The 18,857-nt window shown below is 47.8% G+C and overlaps 1 protein-coding gene across 1 annotated transcript in view; it reads right to left on the bottom strand.

The window, feature by feature from the left end:
- Positions 1–18,857, bottom strand: part of myo16 (myosin XVI) — a 650,273-nt gene that overhangs the window by 555,320 nt on the left and 76,096 nt on the right. The window contains 1 exon segment of the mRNA XM_038818242.1: positions 15,838–15,981. Coding sequence (XP_038674170.1) covers positions 15,838–15,981 — 144 coding nt within the window.

The raw sequence follows: 18,857 nt of genomic DNA, 5'->3' as shown, positions 1-18,857 counted from the left end.
CCCTCGCCACGCCCCCACCAGAACCCCCCAGCCCCCGCCGAAGCCCTCCTACCAGCCCACCCTCACTAGAACCCCCCAGCCCCTGCCGAAGCCCCCCCACCAGCGGAATGGCTCCTCCCCCCCCCGACTGCGGCGGCGCTGAACACAGTCTGCAGCCGCCACGTCAGGTCCCCGAACGGTGTGAGCACACGCGAGTGACCGCGTCGGGGGGAGAGCATCAGGTGATGTCCTGAGGCCATCCATATGGCGTACCCGATTTTTATGGGGGGCGAAGCGTCGCAAAAATGGCGTGCCCCCGATTCTGGCGTGAACGTGGATTCTTTAGCCAATCGCTGAATGTGAATTTGGTGTCGGCCATCGCTGAATCCCGCCTAGCGTTTCTATAGCATTGAGCCTGCTAGGCTAAGTTGTCTCCTCTTACCACTTTCCCACCACATTGAACCATAAGGATAGAAAAGTGACAGGCAGGAAAAGATCAGTTGTTCCACTGAACCTGTCTCACGCACACGATGCCAGCAGCATCATAATTACAGACTTCCCATCTAACATATCCTTGTCCTGCCCAAAACTATATCATTAATGGGGCAGGCAACAAAGAAACAGGCCAAATAAAGGGAAAATACAACCAGATAATTCCTTTCCACCTCCCTCAGGCAATTGACCATATTTAGATTAACTATTGATTCACATACATATATTTTCTTCTTGATATTGCCTCTGTCCAAGCCAGAACCAATCGAACTCTCTCTTGAAGGCAGGCAGAGAGTTAGAACCCACCACACAAGCTGCCAATGCATTCCAGAACCTCACAATTCCCTGGGAGAAGAACTTTAACAACCAGCCTATTGCTGCAATGAGTAGTTTAAATGCAATTAAATGCATTTTGTTTTCCTTTTTATACAAAGGAGATGTTTAGATAAATATCCTTGTACACTGACTTACTTCCCATACTGATGTGAACTCTGAAGTCATTATGTGTAATTAAAGGTTCAGAGAAGTAGGCGTTTTACGCAGCACATAGAACAGCTGGAATCTTTTGGTTGAGTTTCTCACTGTTATTTGTATTTTTATCTGCAGCGAATCACAGTCAAAAACAAGATGATTGATTATTTTTGTAATCAATTCATTTCCAAAAACAGTTTATGAGAATTAGGCTTCAAATTGGCAATGACAATTGGACTGCGATTAAAAATGCCTCATAACTTCGACATATGTCATGCTCTCAGCTCCATTAAACAATTTCCATTTCAGTTGCAGCCCTGAAGCATTCCACAACCCACACATCAATACAAGTTGCATTCAAGAAGGAATATTTGCATTTAAAATGTGCCTGTTGTAACCCTCCCGAGAGTCACAGCGTGTGGACTGTGAGGATCCCCCCGTCACCTTGGACGAATATGAGCTTCCCTGATAAGGAGGCGGAGCTTCCCCTCAACAAGGGGATCCCAGCAAACATGAAAACCCCGACCCGGATGTGGGACGGTGCAGGAGACCCTTCAGGGAGTGGAGTTGTAGGTAGTAAGATTGTGTAATTAAACCTTTTGTATGCCGCCATCATCATTTCCTTGTAGTCACTCTGTCAGAATCGAACAATGCCTTTCACAAGTTCAGGATGTCCCAACGCACTTTATCAATGTAATTATTTTGCCACATAGACACAGTATGGAACACATACCCTCCCTGCCCCAGGCTTTACCAGTGCCCTAACTCTCCACATACTGCCCAGTGGGACCGAGGGAAGGTTAATCAGTCCTATAATCTTAAATTGTATCTGGCACTTCTGATATTTTGTTAACCCATCTTTTAATTCACATTAACTCACAATCTCTTGTGTCTCTCTCCTGGGTAGTCCCTCAGTGTCGAGGGTGACTTTCTTCAACTCTGGGAAGGAGGGTTCTGCAGTGGCTGAAAAGTCCAATCCTGGATCCGCAAACTTTGCCATGGGTTTGGCAGGTGGTGCTTGATGAGGTGGGTGGGATGCTGTGGATTCTAAACTCTAATTCCGCCATTTACGCTTGGCCTCCACATGCTCCACCCTGCGACGCTCAAGGTGATTGGCACCTTTGCGGATGTGTTTTCTCCAGCTTGTGCGTTCTGAGGTAAGCAACTAGAGTCGTGAATACCGCCCAGTCCATCTCACGAACCTGCCTCCCATCCATGGACTCCATCTACACCTCCCGCTGCCGGGGGAAAGCGAGCAGCATAATCAAGGATCCCTCCCACCCGGCTTACTCACTTTTCCAACTTCTTCCATCGGGCAGGAGATACAGAAGTCTGAGAACACGCACAAACAGACTCAAAAACAGCTTCTTCCCCACTGTCACCAGACTCCTAAATGACCCTCTTATTGACTGACATCATTAACACTACACCCTGTATGCTTCAACCGATGCCAATGCTTATGTAGTTACATTGTATATCTTGTGTTGCCCTATTATGTATTCTCATGTATTTTCTTGAATTTTGTTTAATTCCCTTTTCTTCCATGTACTGAATGATCTGTTGAGCTGTTTGCAGAAAAATACTTTTCACTGTACCTCGGTACACGTGACAATAAACAAATCCAATCCAATCCAATCCAATTCCCACATGTCGGTGGGGGTGTTGCATTTATTTTGGGAGGTTTTCAGAGCATCCTTGTAGCATTTTCTCTGCCCACCGAGTGATCGCTTGCAATTGCGCAGCTCAAAGTAGAGCACTCGTTTTGGGACTCTTATGTATCATGCGGACAATGTGGCTAGCCCATCATAGCTGGTCGAGTGTGACTAGTGCCTCGATATTGTGGATATTGACCTGGGAGAGGATGCTCACATTAGTGCACCTATCCTGCCAGTGGAATTGAAGGATTTTGCGGGTGGAGCATTGGTGATATCTCTCCAAGGATTTGAGGTATCTGCTGTACATTGTCTATGTTTTTGATGCAGATGGGAGGGCGATGGCGATGGCTGCTCTGAAGACCATGAGCTTGGTGCTGCGTTTGCAGTCTAGGTCTTCGAATACTCTACGGCGGGATTCTCTGACCCCCCGCCTGGTCGGAGAATTGCCAGGGGCCAGCGAGAATATCACCCCGCCGCTGGCTGGCGAATTCTCTGCCGCTGGTTTTCGGTCGGGGCGGGGATCGTGCCGCGTCAGCCGGGAGCCATTGCCAGCAATTCTCCGGGCCCCGATGGGCAGAGCGGCCGTACGTTTTCAGCCAGTCCCGCCGGTGTGAAATGGACATGGTCCATCCCAGCGGGACATGGCTTGGAGGGCGGCTAGCGGAGTCCTTTGGGGGGGGGGGGGGATCTGACCCCGAGGGGGGCCCCCACGGTGGCCTGGTCCGCGATCGGGAACCACCGATGTGCGGGCGGGCCTGTGCCGTGGGGGCACTCTTTCCCTCCGCAACGGCCTCTGTAAGGCTCCGCCATGGCCGGAGCGGAGAAGAAACCCCCTGCGCATGCGCAGGAAACACGCCTGCGGTTCTGCGCATGTGCCAGAACACCCCCAACGACGCCCTTTGGCGCCGGTTGGCGCACAGCCAACCCCGCCAGCGCCAGCCTAGCCCCGGAAGTGTGGAGAGTTTTGCAGCTTCAGGGCAGCCCAACGCCGGAGTGGTTCACGCCGCTCTTGGCGCCGGCATTGGGCTATCCGGCCAATTGCGGGAGAATCCCGCCCTCTGTTCCTCAGGCATCCGAAAACTGCACTAGTGCATTGGAGTCGATGTTGGTTTTCGTCACCAGTGTCTGCTCGCACAGAGAGGATGCACCCGAGGTATGAGAAATGATCCACAATCCACATTGTCCAAGGGCTCACTGTGGATCTTGATGGTTGGAGGGCAGTTTTGTGTGACAGGAGCGGGCTAGCAGAGAACCTTTGTTTTCCGGATGTTCCGTCTGAGGCTCATTCTCTCATATGCCTCGATTTGTAGCTCGGTATCTGAATGTTCGCTTACTGCAGCTTGATGACAGAAGTTGGGGTGGTTAGGTTCTGACCTGGAGGCGTTGAACAGTTTCCCACATTTCTGGGAGGTTAGCTCCACTCCAGCGAGGAACTTCAGAGTGACGGGATTTGACGCAAGGAAGATGGAAAAGAGTGTTGGTGCAATGATGCAGCCTGTTTAACCCCAGTTTGCACACACATTGGGTCAGTGGGGATTTCACTGGTGAGGATTACTGCTTGCATGTCTCATGGAGCAGGCGGAGAACGGTGACAGATTTCTGTGGGCCAGTCAAAGTTGAGGAGGATGTCCACAATTCTTCACGGCAACAGTTGAAGGCCTTTGCAAAAGTGAAGAAGGCCATGTACAGTGTTTGATGCTGCTCACTGCACTTTTCCTGAATTTGTTGCGCGCTGAAGATCATGGGCTGGATTCAGCGGGATCAGCGGGATCAGCGGGACCAACCCCTTCACCGGAAGCGCACTTTTCTGACGGCGTGGGGTTGCCCACATTGGGAAACCCCATTAGCCGGCTGGCGGGATGAAGGATTGCACTGCTGGCAGGGGCGTGCTGCACCAGAAAACGGGTGCGGCGGGATGGTGAATCCTGCACCATGTCCATTGAGCCTCTTAATGGGCGGAGCTGCACTGAGACTCAGGGAGGAGTTCTTCAGCCACTGGCAGGTGGCAGTTGAGGAGTGTTCTTGCGATGACCTTTCCCGTGGTGTACAGTTGGGAAATCCCTCTATAATTTCGGCAGTCGGATCCGTCTCCTTTCTTGAAGATGGTCAGAATAAAGGCATCTCCGAGATCATCCGGCATGCTCCCTTCCTTCCAGACAAGGGTGATGAGTTTGTGGATTATTTCTTCTCAGGATCTTTGAGTTCAGCGACATTGAATCTCCTGCAGCAGAGTTTCTTCTGCCTGTGTCGGTTTGGGGCAAGGTTTTAGAGATGGTAGAGCGGATTAGTCGGTGGACAGTCCTGCAGTCATCGGTTCCGGTCGTGACGAGGATGATGCGGACATCTTTGCAGTCCCTTGCCTGGACAATGATATGGTCTATTAGGTTAAGGTGCTTGAAGCAGGGGTGTTACAATGAAGTCTTCTGCTTATCCCTCTGGCGGAACAGGGTATTTGTGATGACCAGGTCATGTTCAAAACATTTTGTCAGGAGGAGGACCCCATTGGCGTTTGTTTTCCGCTCACCTTTCCTGGAACACGCCTTTCCAACAGTTTGCGTCCTTCACGACTCGAGCATTGAAGTTGCCAAGGAGAATCTGCTTGTGTCCCTTTGGGATGCGGGACAGCGATTGGTCAAGGCTGGAGCAGAATGCCTCTTTTGTCTCGTGTGTTGCATTTGAGGTTGGAGTGTAGACACTGACGGCTGTGATGTGATGTTTTTTGGGTCGGTCTTCACAGTGGAAGACACAAATAACATGCCAGTGACTGATAGAAATGAGGCTATGACAGGTGAGGACCTTGAGAGGATTGTTATCACTAAGGAGGTAGTGATGGGCAAGCTAATGGGGCTAAAGGTAGACAAGTGTCCTGGCCCTAATGGAATGCATCCCAGAGTGCTAAAAGAGATGGCTAGGGAAATTGCAAATGCACTAGTGATAATTTACCAAAACCCACGAGATTCTGGGGTGGTCCCGGCGGATTGGAAATTAACAAACATGAAACCACTGTTTAAAAAAAAAGAGGTAGGCAGAGAACGGGTAATTATTAGCCAGTGAGCTTAACTTCGGTAGTAGGGAAGATGCTGGAATCTATCATCAAGGAAGAAATAGCGAGGCATCTGGATAGAAATTGTCCCATTGGGCAGACGCAGCATGGGTTCATAAAGGTCAGGCCGTGCCCAATTAATTTAGTGGAATTTTTTGAGGCCATTACCAGTGCAGTGGATAACGGGGAGCCAATGGATGTGGTATATCTGGATTTCCAGAAAGCCTTTGACAAGGTGCCACATAAAAGGTTGCTGCATGAGATAAAGATGCATGGCATTAAGGGTAAAGTAGTAGCATGGATAGAGGATTGGTTAATTAATAGAAAACAAAGAGTGGGGATTAATGGGTGTTTCTCTGGTTGGCAATCAGTAGCTAGTGGTGTCCCTCAGGGATCAGTGTTGGGCCCACAATTGTTCACAAGTTACATAGGTGATTTGGAGTTGGGGACCAAGGGCAATGTGTCCAAGTTTGCAGATTACACTAAGTGAGTGGTAAAGCAAAAAGTGCAGAGGATACTGGAAGTCTGCAGAGGGATTTGGATAGGTTAAGTGAATGGGCTAGGGTCTGGCAGATGGAATACAATGTTGACAAATGTGAGGTTATCCATTTTGGTAGGAATAACAGCATACGGGATTATTATTTAAATGATAAAATATTAAAGCATGCTGCTGTGCAGAGAGACCTGGGTGTGCTAATGCATGAGTCGCAAAAAGTTGGTTTACAGGTGCAACAGGTGATTAAGAAGGCAAATAGAATTTTGTCCTTCATTGCTAGAGGGATGGAGTTTAACACTCTTTGTTTTCTATTAATTAACCAATCCTCTATCCATGCTACTACTTTACCCTTAATGCCATGCATCTTTATCTTATGCAGCAACCTTTTATGTGGCACCTTGTCAAAGGCTTTCTGGAAATCCAGATATACTACATCCATTGGCTCCCCGTTATCCACTGCACTGGTAATGTCCTCAAAACATTCCACTAAATTAATTGGGCACGGCCTGACCTTTATGGCCTTTAGTTTTTTTCCATGTCGGTGCAACATTGAGGGCCGAAGGGCCTGTACTGCGCTGTATCGTTCTATGTTCTATGTTCTAAGACTAGGGAGATTATGCTGCAATTGTATAAGGTGTTAGTGAGGCCACACCTGGAGTATTATGTTCAGTTTTGGTCTCCTTACCTGAGAAAGGACGTACTGGCACTGGATGGTGTGCAGAGGCGATTCACTAGGTTAATCCCAGAGCTGAACGGGTTGGACTACGAGGAGAGATTGAGTAGACTGGGACTGTACTTGTTGGAATTTAGAAGGATGAGGGGGGATCTTATAGAAACATATAAAATTATGAAGGGGTTAGATAGGATAGATGCAGGTTGTTTCCACTGGCGGGTGAAAGCAGAATTAGGGGGCATAGGCTTCACTGGGCAAGGAATTCAATATATTCACAACCCTGTGTTCATTATACTTCCCCTTAGAGGCTCCTTCATTAAATGTTTTTCAGATAAAGATAGATAGTTTTTTGAAGAATATAGGGATTAAGGGTTATGGTTTTCGGGCCGGAAAGTGGAGCTGAGTCCACAAAAGATCAGCCATGATCTCATTGAATGGTGGAGCAGGCTCGAGGGGCCAGATGGCCTACTCCTGCTCCTAGTTCTTATGTTTGTGGGCCAGAGTGAGCCATAGGGTCATGAACTGTTAGCTCACCCCAATGGGTTGGGTTCGTTGAGACATCCTACCTACTTGTTTTTTTACGGCGAAGCTAACCACATGGAGATGGCATTCCTCTTCTGGTTTGCCTTTCCAGAAGAAGGTATACCCGCCATCTTGTCTTTAAGCTGGCCATCCTCTGCCAGTCATGTCTCATTCAGGACAGCGATGTCGCATCGGAGTTCCTGTTCTATGAAGGTGGTGCAATGTTCAGGTCTGTTGCTGTTGGGGTTGTCCATGAGGGTCCTGATGTTCCAGATCCTGAAATTCATTTGGGTGGAAGATGCCTGTGTCTATATTTGTTTCATTGCACACTAACCACTACACAATCCCAGCGGACAAAGATCCAAGGTGACTGGAGACCATGCTTTGCTGTAGTATGAGGAGTAACACAAACTCATCATTCTTCGCTCACCTGCCTGTCACTGATGTCACATTTACAGCATGATGTCATTTAATTTTCTCTCCACCTCATGCCTTTCAGTCTTGCCCCTGATGCACTGCTCCTCTCTCCCCCACCCCTCCCCCTCTGCTGCTCCTCTCTCCCCGCTGCAGGGTAAAAGAGCACGAGGAGAGCAGTGGAGAAACAGGAGGCTGGGTTGTCCGAAAAATACATGGAGTTTCATGACGGCGTCATCAGGCCCCCAGGTGGAGCTATTCAACGGCCCACAAGGGGCTAGAATGGGCGGAACGTGAAGCACCCGAGGGAGCGGCCGCCGATTCACCAGGTCCATCACTGACACGACGCCGTGGCTGCTCATACCCATTCACTCTCCCCCCCCCCACCCCACACACACAGCGTCGCAGGCAAGATGGTCGTCAGGAGAGCAGCTCCACAATTTAGGGATGCCGAGTTGGAGACCCTCCGGACGCCTTGGAGGGGAGGAGGCTGATACTGTATCCCAGGCCAGGGAGGAGCGGCCCAGACTGCAGACCACTGGTGAAAGAAGCTGCACAACCTCTTCAGGGCTGCCAAGGTGAGTATCCAGCACTGTGCACCTGGCACCAACCACCCTACCGCCCCCCCACACACATGTGACCACCCCCCCCCACCGGGGTGGTCCCACCCCCCCACCGGGGTGCTCCCACCCCCCCCACCGGGGTGGTCCCACCCCCACACTGACTCAGATGGCTACACCCACCCATGCCAGCCGCAATGGACATGTGCCCTGTACAGCAATGTCATCAGAGACCCAACCTCTGGGCTGCATGCGTCGGAACTGGTGGCCCATGCTGATGACTCCTGCACCGGAGGTGCCAGAACAACGCAGCATCTCGGACTCCCACCCTCCTGTCCCTGATGCATCAGGTAGGCAGCAGGCAGAACAGTTCAGCACCACGTCATGGCACCATATCCATCCCACTCTTACAAGGTGCCAGGTGTGCCATCATGTGGCAGATGTGTCAGACAGTCTCCCGGCTCATCCGCAGTCATCTCCTGCATACCCAGTCCGGGGGTTCCTTGAACGACATGCGGCGCCGGTATATACGGGGCCTCCGGGCGCCTTCTTGGCACCACCACCACCTCCTCGTCTGGTTGTTCCTCCTCCTCATCCTCCTCCCCACATCCCGTTCCTCCTTGGCCTGTCAGGTAGATGGCCCTCCAGCCTGAGCGGCTGCCATCTGCCCCTCTGCGGCCCACTCCTCTGCTGCAGCCTCCGCCTCCTTTCTGAGCCACCTGTGCTGATGCTGCCACGGGGCTGCATGCAGGGCAGCGGCCCCCACCACGGTGACCAACATCGCTGGATAGGGTGGTGACCAACATAATAATCTGCAGTGGGTGAGGGGAGAAAATGTTACCATGGCACATACACCCGTGCACAACCAGGTGCCATGGGCTACATGGTTGCCCCGGTTGGCACTGCGCACCCCAGCCATGAATGTCAGCCACCGCTACCCCGTTGGTGTGGCCCTGGGTCTTCCCACTGGTGGGTGTTGCCAGTTGAGTAGGGTGGCCAGGGAGGGGGGCGGCACCCACCCATACGGCCGTTAACCCTGTGTTCACCCAGCGCCTGGGGAGGGTGGCCAACATGATTGCCACTATAACGGCGTTCGCTGCTTGGGCACCGCCGTGTCATGTCTGGGGCTCCCCGTCTGCTCGGCCTGTTCCCCACTTCCCCTAACCAGAGCAGGCCCCCCCCCCCATGCAGAACGCACGGCCGGTGTCCTATACGGGAGCCCGCAGTCCCCCCAAGCCAACTCCTACCTCCTCCCGCAGCTGCCTCAGCCAGCACGCCGGTATCACAAATTTTTAGAGGTGGTTTAAACCATGGCGTTTGGAACTCGGCCCATCCAGGCCACAGAATCGCTCAGGGCCCGGAGGAGCGGTCGTCGGGGCACCTAATACGATTCTCCGGGCCGCGCGGCGAGTGCCGCGATTCCGCCAGACTGGGTGGTCCGGAGAATCCAGAATCGGCGCGAAGCCGGTGTCAAAGCCAATTTCGGAGTCGGATCCAATTCTTCGGCCGATCGCAATTCGCGATTTCGGCGCGATGTCTCGGACAATCCAGCCCAGGACAAAAGAGCGCGAGGACAGCAGCAGAGACACAGGGTAAAAGAGCGAGAGGAGAGCGGTGGAGACACAGGGGAAGTCTCCAGGAAGCAGACTGGGAGGGCGGAGCATCGGAGTGATAACTCATAATGAATCATGATTCAAACTTTACCCATTGAATTACAGATCTAACATTTTTGACTTTCCCCTCCTGAATGATCATCTGGTGGAGCTGATTGCCCATCCACTCTAGAAGTTGTCTGTAGTTTGTTCCAATGATAATGGGATGAAAGTCAGCAGTGCTCCACAATGTTGCACATGATCCACTCCCACAATATTAATGTCCAAGGCAACGAAGGTGAAAGTGACCCAGGGATATATTATAAACAAACCACAGAGTAAGGAGAAGTGTGATACTTGTTGGTTTGTTCATTGGGATCATCCCACTAACTCAACATTTACTTGCCAAGTTTTACATTTATTTTTAAAAGAAACAGTTACCTTATGAGTAAAAGATTATGCCAACATTTGTGTCTGCAATAAGACGATAATGCTATAATCCGAGAAGTATGATAAACCCACCCACTTGGATTTACACTGCACATCAATATATGATGCACATCAATATATCAATATATGGGGCTGTTTAGCTCACTGGGCTAATCGCTGGCTTTGAAGGCAGACCAAGGCAAGCTGGCAGCACGGTTCGATTCCCGTTCGATTCGCCACATTCCGGCACCTGTTTGGGGAGGCCGGTAGGAAAATTGAACCCACGCCGCTGGCATTGTTCTGCATTACAAGCCAGCTGTTTATCCCACTGTGCTAAGCATAGTGCTACAGAAGTTCACTGCAAGAAGCAAGTGAATGAGATCTATGATCGCTGCATGTTCAGAGAAAAGCTGCAGTTAAAAGGGGAGTCGGTAGGTTCTTTCATAACAGCTTTAAAGTTAAAAGACCAGTCCTGCAACTTTTCCTCTGCTGCCGATTCAATGCTTCGTAATCAAGTTGTACTTGGGATAATACAACATGTGTGGTACAAGCTGTTCAATTATTAATATAAATGATTATAATTCAATAAAGATGCATTCAAAGATACAGGTTTCAATGCTGAAAGGATTTGCAATAAACCCCAGGACTGTGATTTTGGGTTCTGCTTACCTAAGAGACGTTGAAGAGGGGCAAGACTGATCGACAAAGCTCAGGCATAACACATAAAACTGACATAAGTGCCTTATGCTCAATCCTCCTCGAACCTTTGTGCCAAAATCCGCCGTGAGTTTTGGAACAGGTTTTCAGGGGCTTGTGCACATTAACTCATTGATAAACTCAGTCAAAAATTTCAATTGGGATAGCAAGGGACTGGTTTAGCACAGTGGGCTAAACAGCTGGCTTGTAAAGCAGACCAGGGCCAGCAGCGTGGGTTCAATTCCTGTGCCCGCCTCCCCGGACAGGCGCTGGAATGTGGAGACTAGGGGGCTTTTCACACTAACTTCATTTGAAGCCTACTTGTGACAATAAGCGATTTTAATTTCAAATGACGAACGTTTGCATGAAAAAATGCTAAGACGACCGATTTTACAGCAGGAAGATGTGATTAATATGTGCAAAGCCAGTGAACAAGTATCCTCTGAATATGCGGAGTTCATGGCAACCGAAAAGAGCGCAAAATCGGAACAGTGTCCATTCATGCTGTGTCATAGCACAGAAAACTGCATACAACGGTTGGTGGCCATTTTGAGAGTCATGTCACGGGCGTGATGATGTGCACACGCTATGGCCATGCCCACAGTAAAACAAATTGTCCGGCAAAAGTCAAACAATGTTCCATTTGTTGCAAGTTCAACCAATTTGCAGCACAGTGCCGTTTCTCAACAGCTTCTCTAGTGACCAAATTTTAAAAGTCCTACAATGACTATAGAAGGATCCAAAGTGTTCAGAGAGAAGATAAAAAGTCAAATATCTTAACTAATAAAGAAGATTTCACACCGTACACACTAAAGGATACTTTCATGATAGAAGCAGTTACCAGGATTAATTTGCTGGATTGCAATGACAAACCAGTACAACAGCTCTCAAAGATAATTAAAGAGTGGGCAGCATTATTAGAAATTAATGATACAGATATACTATTTAAAATTGATACAGGAGATCACGCAAATATTATCACAGAAAATAATTTAAGACAAGCTTATAGGATACCGTTAATAAAGAAATCTACTTGTCAGCTGACCGATTACAATTGTAACAACATGGCCACAAGAGGATCCCGCCATCTCGTTGTTAGAAATGGCGACATTAAAATGCAAATCGTCTTTGAGATTGTGGAATATGATAAGTCATCGCTAATTGGGATGGATGCTTGTGAAAAATTAAACCTAGTTGAAAGCGTTCACATAACCAAGACTTCGACTGACCAACCTGAACACCAAGGGAAGACTTAGTTGTTGCGGATACCTTATCCAGACCTAGCACTGATACTGACACATCAGATACAGATATAGTACACATCGTGAAAGCACAAGCCTCATTTATTGCCGAGATGCTATCAGTGTCTAACCGAAAACTACGAATCATCAAAGAAGAAACAGAAAAGGATTTGACGGTCCAGAAGGTAGTGAAATACCTCAAAGAAGGATGGCCCAAAGGACGGCGCTCTGCTTTTAGAAGTATTGAACATAGAACATTATAGCGCAGTACAGGCCCTTCGGCCCTCAATATTGCGCCGTCCTGTAAAACCCCTCTAAAGTCCCTCTACAATATTCCCTTATCGTCCATATGCCTGTCCAATGACCATTTGAATGCGTTTAGTGTTGGCGAGTATAAGTATCAAAGATGACCTCACAGTGATAGATGGTTTCCTGCTCAAAGGAGATAGGGCACCTAAGGGAGTGCCGTGGGGTGGAATACCCATACGACCGGTGGCCCTAAGTTCACAGTGGGCAGTCAGTGGCGTGCACAGCTACATGGCTTCCTTGCAGGCTGCGGCAATGTTGGTCTGTGCTGGTCCACACTAACCCTACAACCCACTTTCTGGCCACCTCCTGCTACTCCTCCTGGCCCCGACAGAAGCCTCTCAGCAAGCAGCACAACCGTCAGCAAACTATGGCGATGTTGAACTTGAACACTTTCCGTACCCCTCTCTCTCATTCATCAGCCATGACGCCAGTTTCATGATTTTTAAAAGCACAAGTGAACCGTGCCGTCGGAAATTCAGCCCATTGGAGGTGGTGATCGCGGAGGCCCGGGAGAATACCAGGTCAGGCCTGCTAATGATATGCAAACAACGTTTACTGTACATGCATTCTGGAACGCATAGTCGCCGCTGTAGAGGCGATGGAGAATTGCGATTTGGCATGAAATCAGCGCTTGCCAGGATTTCGGCTTGGAACCTATTCTCTGCCCAATCGCATTTCCTGATTCCTGCGTCGGCCAATGGAGAATCCCACCCGAGATGTTTCGATGTTCTGTAAGTAAATAATTTGGATTTAGGACGAGAGTCACCCCGGCATTGCTTGGAGATAAATAAGATGCAGCACTAAAAATAAAAAGTGGCAAATACCAAAATGTCATTCTGGAAGAACAACAGTGGCTCCTTGCAGGAACCAGCTGTCCTCTCTCGTCGGCAACAGTTATGCTTCCACAACTACCACTTTGCCAGTGTTATTACTGCTATCTTTCAACCAGCCAGCCCTGACTACTGCCACAATCTGAAGCTGCACTTTCTACGTCCAGAGCTGCTCCACCCTGTAAAAGCATTTTCAACCTCAGTTGGCCTTCCACTGGCCATTCAGCAGCCTTGAACAATCCAAAGGAGCATGAGGTACAGACAAAGAACAGACACAAAATAAATTAATAACTTTTACATTAAATATTGGAATGCTGCGGGAACTGCGGATTACTGCAGAATGAAAGTAGCGTGACTGGTGTCAGGATACCACTGATATACACTGGTATGATCTGCTAAATATGGTAGCAAACCAACTTCATATTCAGCAGCAAGTAGAAACTTTTGTGGCTGCAATTCAGCATTTATATGTATGCCTATAAAGCGACGTGTATAATCATTGGCAGTCTGCACCAGTCTGCTATCCTACTCAAGCTACGTCTGCTTCTCCCTGGTCAGAGAATGAACTCCTTCACAACCACTGGCAATGCCATCCTTGCCTGTTCTGAGGCTAGTGGTCTGATTCTAAGAATTGGCAGAGTTCTATGAGCACCCTGATGTTAAAGCTTGAATGACACTAAAACTACTCCTGGCGTAAGTAAGAGAATTGCTCCCAAAGGACCCTCAGGTGAAAACCCTCTCCCCTTCCTCGTCCTTTTGTGAGCATCTTTGCCGGCTCTGTCCAACCCCTCCTCATGTTGTGGCTCAAGGATGACTGTAACTTTAACACCCATGATTGGGAGCATGTGGTCTGACGAGAATTTTTGATAAAAGAACCAAGGCTTCTCCAAGTGCGGCACCATTCCCTATCAACTTCATCAACTTTAAACAACTCTGCCAACCATGAAGCACCTCTACATACTCAAAACAGGGCCATTGGAGAGCATAGAGTACCTGGAATCATTGAATGGTTACAGCAAGAATGATCCCTGGAATGAAGAGCTTGTCGTATGAGGAATGGTTGAGGACTCTGGGTCTGTACTCGTTGGAGTTTAGAAGGATGAGAGGGGGATCTTATTGAAACTTACAGGATACTGTGTGGCCTGGATAGTGTGAATCTGGAGAGGATAGTAGGAAAAACTAGAAGTAGAGGACACAATCTCAGACTGAAGAGATAATCGTTTAAAACAGAGATGAGGAGGAATTTCTTCAGCCAGAGGGTGGTGAATCTGCGGAACTATTTGCCGCAGAAGGCTGGAGGCCAAATCACTGAGTGTCTTTAAAACTAGAGATAGATAAGTTTTTGATCAATAAGGGGATCGGGGGTATGGGGAGAAGGCAGGAGAATGGGGATGAGAAACATATCGGCCATGATTGAATGGCAGAGCAGACTCGATGGGCCGAGTATCCTAATTCTGCTCCTGTGTCTTATGGTCTTATAGCACATAAATATGCCATTTTATCATTCGCAGGAAGGTGGCCGGCAGTCACCTCCCAGTGTTCAATTGAACCACTTAGTTAAGGGCCTTTTCTCACCTCCACTGGCATTTTACCAACTGCTGAGGCACCTTTCACTGCCACCTAGGGAGACTGCCAGGTAAAATATGGCAACCTCCTAGCAAGATCCAATGGAGAGGTGTTTCTTTATTAAGCACCATTTGACGCAAAAGGGTCCCTGGCAGTAATGGCCACCATCACAGCAAAAGTACAGCCTACCCTCAGCGACCACTAGGTCACTGTTAGTGGTGGCAGTGTAGAGCTGGGCTGCTGGCCCTCTGATTAGGGGTGGGTTTCTGTCCTTAATAATGGCAGCCTTGGCGACAGTAACATAATTGGCGGCCACAGGCAAAATGTGGCCCCGGAGCCCATCGCTAGCCAAAGCCTGATCTTTTCCAGCTTTTGGTCCTGCCGTGGGACTCCTGCCAATCCCAGCCCAGACTCCTTGTGGATAAATACCTGAACAAATATGTTAAAGATGAGAACTTCCGCGTCTATAAGGAAATTATTCAAAAACAGTCTTTTTTTTCTTCAACTCACTGCACCCCTGCATAAATTTGCAAGAATTAATTCTTAATTTTCAGTTGGATGTAGAAAAACGACAACACCTAGGGCATATTACAGACTGCAGCACCAACGTGTGGTTCGACTGCATCTTTAGACATTCAATTATTTACCCTCATCCTTGGAGCTCCAATCTTCATCACGTTGTTGGAGAAAAGGAAGTTTTTGTGTGAAATCTAATTACTTAATCACAGATGGAAGAAAGAGGCTGTTGGAGGACAGCTTGAAACAGCTCAGATGGAAGCCTTTGAGCAATGCTGGGCCATCCTCGATAACTGTTTCACTGAAAGCACTGATTTTAATGCAGTTTAATGATGTCAGTATTATATACTCACCAACATGAGAAGCAGAATAAGATCAGGATTATCACAAGCACATGCCACGTGCAGCGCAGTCCACAAATCCTCATCTTGCCGATTAACGTTTACTCCCCTTTCAATGAGAATCTCCGCAGCAAAGATGTTGTCGTAGCGGGCACACTGTTTAAAGGAGAATGCGAGATGTCAGCAATGTTTATATTTTTCCTCAATTATACATCACTAGTTTGTTAAATTTGAGGAAAACTATCAGAACTGACCATGACATTGCTCATGGTTTTCTACATATGCTTCCATGGGATGTGAGAGTCACTGGTGAGGTCAGCATTATCGTTTGCTCATCCCTAGTTGCCCTTGAGAAGATGGTGGCAAATCGCGTTCTTGAACTACCACAGTCCATCTGGTGTGTGTGTACCTACAGTGCTGTTAGCACAGGAGAGGTGATGAAGGAAGCATTTTTATCAAAACTCCTAGCAAAATGTGCTTCTTGTAACAACATAAAAGGTTGCAGAAAACATGAACGTAAGTGATTTGGGCGTAAATCACTGACATATTAAATTCTGCAACATTTTCACTATTCCACCGATTGCTCTGATATAACTAAAGGAGACAAACAGAAACTTGACCACAGAAATGTTTGACTGAGTTTATCAATGAGTTAATGTTCACAAGTCCCTGAAAACCTGTCCCAAAACGACACCATCATGGCGGTTTTTGGCACAAAGATTCAAGGAGGTTTGAACGTAAGGCACTTATGTCAGTTTTATATGTTACACCTGAGCTTGGTTGATCATACTGGCCCTCTTCAACATCTCTTAGGTAAGCAGAACCCAAAATCACAGTTCTGGAGTTTACTGCAGTCCGTTCAGCACTGAAACCTGTATCTTGGAATGCATCTTTATTGAATCATAATCATTCATATCAATAATTGAACAGCTTGTACCATACATATTCTAAAATTTATGTCCAAAATTCACAAATAAAGACCTACTGGCTTCAAGCTCTCAGTTTCAGGAGATAAAGGAAGTATACCGCTTAAGTTTCTTTGGGCAGCAACTGTTACACTAATTTCCACTTGTTTGACATTTTTTTAAGATTAAAGGTAAATTTTGGCTTAACTTGCTGCTCTTTTTATTTCAGGAAATTCCACGCCTAAATATCTAACTGTTGGGAGCTGTATTCTCAAAGCATGCAAGATTACTTGTTAGGGCAGGATGATCTGTTGTATAAATGTACCATAAAGTCATAGGGTCACAGATGTTTGCAGCAGGGAAACAGGCCCTTCGGCCCAACATGGCCACACCGCCCAGTTTTTAACCACTAAGCTAGGTTCAATTGCCTGCATTTAGCCCATATCCCAATATACCCATCTTACCCTTAGAACTGTCTAAATGCTTTTCAAAAGACACAGGTGTTAGATTTGGAGGTAGGTGAGCACTTTGGTGATAGTGACCACAATTCAGTTACGTTTACTTTAGCGATGGAAAGGGATAGGTATATACCGCAGGGCAAGAGTTATAGCTGGGGGACAGGCAATTATGATGCGATTAGGCAAGACTTAGGATGCATAGGATGGGGAAGGAAACTGCAGGGGATGGGCACAATTGAAACGTGGAGCTCGTTCAAGGAACAGCTACTGCGTGTCCTTGATAAGTATGTACCTGTCAGGCAGGGAGGAAGTAGTCGAGCGAGGGAACCGTGGTTTACTAAAGTAGTTGAATCACTTGTCAAGAGGAAGAAGGAGGCTTACGTAAAGATGAGACGTGAAGGTTCAGTTAGGGTGCTCGAGAGTTACAAGTTAGCTAGGAAGGACCTAAAGAGAGAGCTAAGAAGAGCCAGGATGGGACAAGAGAAGTCTTTGGAAGGTAGGGTCAAGGATAACCCTAAAGCTTTCTATAGGTATGTCAGGAATAAAAGAACGATTAGGGTAAGAGTAGGGCCAGTGCTAAATGAATATTTTTTGTCAGTATTCACACAGGAAAAAGACAATGTTGTCGAGGAGAATACTGAGATTCAGGCTATTAGACTAGAAGGGCTTGAGGTTCATAAGGAGGAGGTGTTAGCAATTCTGGAAAGTGTGAAAATAGATAAGTCCCCTGGGCTGGATGGGATTTATCCTAGGATTCTCTGGGAAGCTCGGGAGGAGATTGCTGCGCCTTTGGCTTTGATCTTTATGTCATCATTGTCTACAGGAATAGTGCCAGAAGACTGGAGGATAGCAAATGTTGTCCCCTAGTTCAAGAAGGAGAGTAGAGACAACCCCAGTAATTATATACATTAGCCATACTTCTGTAGTGGGCAAAGTGCTGGAAAGGTTTATCAGTGATAGGATTTATAATCATCCAGAAAGGAATAATTTGATTAGGGACAGTCAACACGTTTCTGTGAAGGGTAGGTTGTGCCTCACAAACCTTATTGAGTTCTTTGAGAAGGTGGCCAAACAGGTGGACGAGGTTAAAGCAGTTGATGTGGTGTATATGGATTTCAATAAAGCATTTGATAAGGTTCCGCACGGTAGGCTATTGCAGAAAATACGGAGGCATGGGATTCAGGGTGATTTAGCAGTTTGGATCAGAAATTGGCTCGCTGTAAGAAGACAGAGGGTGGTGGTTGATGGGAAATGTTCAGCCTGGAGTTCAGTTACTAGTGGTGTACCACAAGGGTCTGTTTTGGGGCCACTGCTGTTTGTTATTTTTATAAATGACCTGGAGGAGGGTGTAGAAGGATGGGTGAGTAAATTTGCGGATGACACAAAAGTCGATGGAGTTGTGGACAGTGTGGAAGGATGTTGCAGGTTACAGAGGGACATAGATAAGCTGCAGAGCTGGGCTGAGAAGTGGCAAATGGAGTTTAATGCAGAAAAGTGTGAGGTCATCAATTTTGGAAGGAGGAACAGGAATACGGAGTAACAGGGATACGGAGTGACATGAATACAGAGTACTGGGCTAATGGTAAGATTCTTGGTGGTGTGGATGAGGCGAGAAATCTCTGTGTCCATGTACATAGATCCCTGAAAGTTGCCACCCAGGTTGATAGGG

The sequence above is a fragment of the Scyliorhinus canicula genome, chromosome 14 (assembly GCF_902713615.1).
Source record: "Scyliorhinus canicula chromosome 14, sScyCan1.1, whole genome shotgun sequence".
Taxonomy (NCBI): Eukaryota; Metazoa; Chordata; class Chondrichthyes; order Carcharhiniformes; family Scyliorhinidae; genus Scyliorhinus; species Scyliorhinus canicula.
This window is presented reverse-complemented; position numbering and strand designations above follow the sequence as displayed.